Source organism: Apis cerana, linkage group LG10 (assembly GCF_029169275.1).
Source record: "Apis cerana isolate GH-2021 linkage group LG10, AcerK_1.0, whole genome shotgun sequence".
NCBI classification, from domain to species: Eukaryota; Metazoa; Arthropoda; class Insecta; order Hymenoptera; family Apidae; genus Apis; species Apis cerana.
The window spans coordinates 11197501-11203692 of NC_083861.1; the positions used below are offsets into that span (position 1 = coordinate 11197501).

The 6192-nt window shown below is 48.6% G+C and overlaps 1 protein-coding gene across 4 annotated transcripts in view; it reads right to left on the reverse strand.

Annotated features, from left to right (window-relative positions):
* LOC108001454 (transcription factor Ken) overlaps positions 1-4273 on the reverse strand; it is a 21723-nt gene extending 17450 nt beyond the window's left edge. For 3 of the 4 annotated variants that reach the window (XM_062080542.1, XM_062080541.1, XM_062080538.1), the window contains exon 1: positions 4076-4273. In XM_062080542.1, the coding sequence (XP_061936526.1) occupies positions 4076-4273 (198 nt within the window). Of the gene's footprint in view, positions 1-1836; positions 2774-4075 lie in introns of those variants that run through there. The other variant, XM_062080539.1, reaches the window with a different exon arrangement.
* Positions 4274-6192: the final 1919 nt, after the last annotated feature.

Genomic DNA, 6192 nt, shown 5'->3' on the forward strand with positions numbered 1-6192 from the left:
AAGTAGGCGAGCAGCGTTATAGAGAGTGTGTTCGATAATTCGAGCGGGAAAGAGATTGTCGTTTTCTCGACGCGGTCGAATTTTAAGGAATCTTCGGTGGAGGAGAAAATTTTCTTCTCCTCTCCACGGGAGAGGAGAGGAGAGAGGAAGGAATGTGAACGGCACGTTTTCATTGAAAGATAACCCGAAGATTATTTCGCAATCGAGCGTACTACGTGACTGCCATTCGACCAAATTCTTTCTCGAAACGCCAACATGCGACGAGCAGCAGAGTATCGTTCAAGGTCGCGGCGCGATGTATTTCCATTTCTCGACTCGAAGCGGAGGAAAATTCCTGCCTCGACTTTCGAGCCTCCCCCTCCCCTTCCAAAGGAATCGTTGGGCAAGGGGGGAGCGGAGGGAAGTTAATTCCCCGATTTTTCGACCCGCCGTTGACCGTGAAAAACGGGAAGAAACGGAAAGATGAAGCAGAAAATGTAATTATTCCGCGGTGCAATCGCATTCGGCGAAACTCGAGAGTGAAAGTGCACGGCGAAACATTTTCGCCTGACCGTCGTCACTTGAACCGTTGAAAATCGGCGCGGCCAACTTTTCCCCCCCTCCTCTCTCTCTCTCTCTCCGCTCCCTGCCGCGCCGATCTTTTCCATTTCGCCCAACGCGGCAACGTTCTTAATCCTTCCCTTTTCTCGACGATTTTCCAACCTCGATCGATTCTCCTCTCTTACGAGATTCTCGATAGAGTGGACGTAAAAATACACTGTACACTGTCGAGAATGGAAAAATGTTTATACTTTTCGAGAGAGAGAGAGAATTGTTAGGGATGACGATTGTAACAAGAATCGCACGCGCGGATTCCCACGGTGCGAGATAAGAGAGGCGGGCGGAGATAAGGGGGGAGGAAGAAGAAAGGAGGAAGAGAGGGAGAAAGGAAAGGGAGAGAGAGAGAGAGAGGGAAGACGATGGAACGATGTGGGAAAAGAGGAAGCTAATCAGAAGCGGAAGTACGCTCCGGCGAGGCCCGAGGCCTTGAGAGAGTCGGGCCTCCGCCGCCGCAGCTTTTAGCTCTTTTAATTGCAACTTTATTTAACGCGCTTACGTGTGCCCTTGCACATCGAAACGTGCCAATCCCGAGACACCGTCTCTTAATAAAAACCGTCCTTATCGCAGGCCGAAGGAACGTGAAGCGAGGAGGAAGAAGACGGAAGACCCCCTCTTCGAATTCAATCGATACATTTTTCTTCCCGATTCCTTTCGACCGTCAGATTCCTTTTAAAAGAAAAGGTGGGTTGTTGATTTATTTTGGGGGGGAAAGGAATCGCGCACACCCGGTACGTGGCTGGTGGCGCGTTACCGTACGTGATTATAGTTATCTCGCGGCACCTATATTAGTTACAATCGGGCCGCGATAATCGAGTTGTTGTTATCAACTGCGAACATTTCTATAGGAGCGATAATGCCCGACCGCGTTCCCTCTCGTTTTTCCATTTAATAAATCCCGTCATGATCCGTCAAATCCAATTTCCGATCCTTCGATCCTCGATAAAAATCGTTCGTGGAAGAGAGGGAAGGGGGGGGGAGGAGGGGTTTCTCGAATTCGTTTCGAAATTTCAATTCGCCCCGATCCGATACTTCTCTCTTCCACGTTGGTGTGAGATCCTTGGTCTTTTTTCTGTTTTCTTCTCTCTCTCTGCTTATATCGCGCGTATAATAATCTCTCGTTACATAAGCTTTTGAAATACAAAATGTGCGGAATATTTTGAATAATCGATCCAACGATTGTGCACGGGACGTGGAAGGAGAGAAAGGAAATGCACCTATCCTATCCTACCTGCCTACCTGCCTGCCTGCCTGCCTGCCTGCCTGCCTGCCTGCCTGCCTGGCTGCCTGTCTGTCGCCCATAATTAATGGAAGAAACGTAAACCGACCGACGTTGTTACGTAAGATCAATCGGACGTGATTCACGAACGATTTAGTCGGATCGATCATCGGAAGCGATGATCGGATATCGATAGATCGGATATAATATGTAAGAGGTTTCGCGCGGCGTCGTTTTTCGCGCAGGTATATCGCCTCCCATCGATCACTTTCTCGTTTCTTTACACTAAGGCGCGAAATGCCTTTCCTTGTTGAATCGTAAACAAGGAGCAACGGTCGAAAAAAGTCGTTTCGATTCGTCGTCGTTCGTCCTTTCGTCCTTCGTCCTATTTCTCTCTTGTTGTTGTGTTGTTGTTTTTTATTGCCCGCTCGAGATAAGCGAACGGAGGACGCTTGAAAAAGTTCGCCACTCGCGGGCGAATATACTTAAATATATCTTGGTGGAATGCTCGCGTTCGTTCGATAATTGTTTTTAGATTAGCGGATGTTACGTATCGTAAAAGTGAAAATATATTTAATGAAGTAATACGTGTTTATTCGTCGAACGAATTTTTCTGTCTAAATTTTCCTGTCTTCGAGTGAAGCGAAAGCCGGAATTTCGAGGATTGAAAAACTTCTCGTCGAAGTTATTTCCCAGAGATTATTTCGGAGATGGATGATATATATATTCGCGTGGAGTTCCATACCACCGTTGCACCGACTATCCGCGAGAGCGCAACATAAATATATCCGGCAGATAATGGCCACATGAATACGAAATGGCGAACGTAAAGACGCCTTTCGACGAGCCCGACCTTGACTCGAGATCGCTTTTTCTTTACGATCCGTCATCGCGAGCCATTGATGACCACCGCTGTAAGAAACTCGCGAGAAGTCCCTCCTCCATCTTCTTTTTCTTTTTTCTTCTTCTTTTTCTTCTACTTCTTCTTCTTTTTCCCTCCCTCCCCTCCCTTCCCCTCTTCCCTCCCCTCCCCCTTCTCTCTCTTTTAAAAACAGTTGCGCAACCGACGTTCATACGCGACCATGGAACACCTGAACTTGAATTACACGTTCGGAAGAAACGTTTTTATGCCGCTACGCGAAACGAGTCGGTAGTCAACACCGAGTCTCTCTCTCTCTCTCTCTCTCTCTCTGTATTCGAAACTTTTCTGAAGATTGCCAAGATATCGGGCGAAGGACAACAATGGCCAATAAAAAAAAACGGCAAGGACAACGACGAAGTTGTTGGTGAAATTGCGTCGCGTATTCCTCGCTGCCTCGAATAATATTCGCCCGCAAAGTATCCAAATCTCGTCGCGACACCGATTTGAAATCCCTTTTTTTTTCCCCTTCTTCAAATACTTCAAATAGCCACCCGAAGCAAGAATAAATTTCACCGATTACACTCTGACGGATGAGATTCGACGCGTGAGAGAATAGGGGAAGGAAGGAGAAATGTATATATCGACATACTTTCAAATATCTCCACTTTTGGATTGCGCAATTAGACGTAGCTCGAAAAATGTTACGTAAGGTAACGTAATATCGCAACTATACGTACGTATGTTATATATATATATATATATACATTACGCGAAATGAGAAAAATTTTTCATTCAAGCGATTCGATCGCGTTTCCCGGATCCTTCGAACGCGATCCATCTATACCTGTCTCTCCATCATGGAGACGTGGAGTTGGTTCGCCTGCCACGATTCGCGCGGTCTCTCGCGCCCAATCGCGAAGGAATGTCGGTTCACTGCTCCGATAATTTCCCTCGTTATCGTTCGCAGTCGAACGAGGAATCTATACGAGCCCGGGAAAATACACAATCGAGAAATCCCCCAATTTTCATTTTCGTCCAACGCTTCCATGTATACGCGTTATGTGTATATATATATATATATATATATATATATATATATACACATGTATATATATATACAAAGTCGTTATAAACGAAGGACGCGCTTCATTTCTCTTTCTTTCTTTCTTTCTCTTTCTCTCTTTTTTTTACGACGGCAATAACACGGCGAACGAAATTTCCGAAGCGAGAATTTAAAAGGCAAAGAGATAAGTGGGAATCGCGCGCACGTGTGCATTTGACGCGTAAAAAAGTTCGGTCTGACGAATTATATTTAGAGAAAGGGCCGGAGTTTCTGGCTCGAACCGGGAATATATCGGAATCGGTGAAACGTTTGAAACGCTTTCCTTTGTGCTCACCTTTGTTTCTCGTTGTTCTGAATCGTCCGTAATCCAATTAATCCAATAACGAATGGTATCCAAGGAAGGATCGGTCGGCTGTCGGCGGGTGTTTCCCTTAAGACTCTCTCGAGGAGTCACGAAGCATCTCCACGAGCCGACGACCCGAAATCCCGTGATTGCGGCGACGAGGACGACGACGGTACATGCACGTGACATACATTGATGTACCGGGGCGCGTATCACCACCGATCGGCACCACAGATCGCACCACGTCTTGGAGGAACGCGGACTCGAGACGGTCGAACATCAACCGATCCGATCGATCGGATGGAGAACGAGACGACGGTGAGGAAAATTATCGGCACTTATCACACTTTCCTTCTTTCTTCCCACTTTTTCTCTCTTCTTCTTTTCACCAGAAACACGCACGAACGTTGTCCTCCGCGTTTCGAAACGAGGCTGTTGCCGATTCCAACCGATTTCCGCGAATCATCGATATCGCTTGCACTCAGGTGATGGGGGGGGGAGACAGGGCCAGACGGGGGGAAGGCTCGCTCTCGATTTCGATACGCACGTGGCACGTAAAGGGCGTATTTATCACACGCGCGATCTCGTCACGGCGATCGTCATCCTCATCATCATCATCATCATAATCATCATCATCATCATCATCATCATCGTAATCATCATCATCCCGAAGGGCGTAATTCGGTACCGTGACTCATGATCACCGCCGTACACTTTTCTCGCTCGTTTTTCTTTTTCCCACTCCGTGAAAACGCGAGGCTCCCTCGAAACGGGGACGACGATTCGATGTACGTGATTCGATGGATCGTGGCGGCGGCGACGACGACGACGACGACGGCGGCGGCGGCGGCGGCGGCGACGACAACGACGCGGAGAACTTTTTTCCAACGGGGTCTGCTCCGTTGGCTGGCCAGGGTCAACCGGCTGGCTCCGAGCGCGGCACTTTTACCCGTTGGGTACTCTCAAGGACTCGGAGGTGGCTCCTATTCCTTTCTCTTATCCTTTCGCGCGCGCGCCTTTTTTATCCCGCTAACCTTTTTAAGCGCACTTTTAATTCCGCGCTCCGTCCGCGTGTCTCCGTCCACCGTTCACGGAGCTTTTATTGTAAAAGAGCGTTAACGTCTGTTCGCCAGATCTGAGGACGAGGCGAGGATCGATTTTTATCGTGGAGAGAGAGAGACACCACGACGGCGAGAGAAAATCGAGTCTCGAGGTTGGAAGGGTGGTAGAACGAAGTAGTAGTAGTAGTAGCAGCAGTAGTAGTAGTGGTGGTGGTGGTGGTAGTAGCAGCGGTAGTAGTAGTGGTAGTAGTAATAGCAGCAGCAGCAGCAGCAGCAGCAGCAGTAGTGGTAGTGGTAGCAGTCGGAAGATTGGAAAAATACGCGATCTCGTTAGGGCTGAGAAAGATAACAAGTGGATTCAGCCACATCCGGATCGTCTTTCAAACTTGTCCTCCGCAACTGGTGTCCTCGACAGAGAGAGAGACAGTTCCTCCTCTCTCTCCCTCTTCTCTCTCTCTCTCTCCCCTTTTCCTCTTTCTCCACGTAGCAGAGTGAACCAGACCACGCTCGCTTCTTTCACCGACCCACGCTCCCCGCGTTTCCTCGTCGTCCACCCTCGGGGACGATCCACAACGACTCGTGCTCGAACACCGTATCTCCACTGCGTATCGTTCGCCTTACGATTTCCTGCGCCGGATCACAGCGCGCTCTCCTCTCTCCCTCCTCTCTCTCTCTCTCCTTATTCCACTTCTGCTTCTCTTCTTCCTCTCTGCCTCTCCCTTTCTCTGTCTCCTTTCTCTTCTGGTTTTGTAATCCGTTTTACGAAACTTCTTCTCTAGGAGCCCGGGTCTGTAGAAGCGAGACGGGGGGGAAGGAGATCTCGAATTTATTCAGAGGAATCGTATCCAACCTTTTTTTCCACGATGCACGACACGCACGCACGCACATACACACACAGACGCACTGGTGACACAAGGGATCCTCCTGGCTCTTCTTTCCTTCTTCTTCTTCTTCTTCTTCTTCTTCTTCCTCCTCCTCTTCCTCTTCCTCTTCTTCTTCCTCTTCTTCGTCCCGGAAGTGGGTTACCGGTGGGATACCAACGACGAC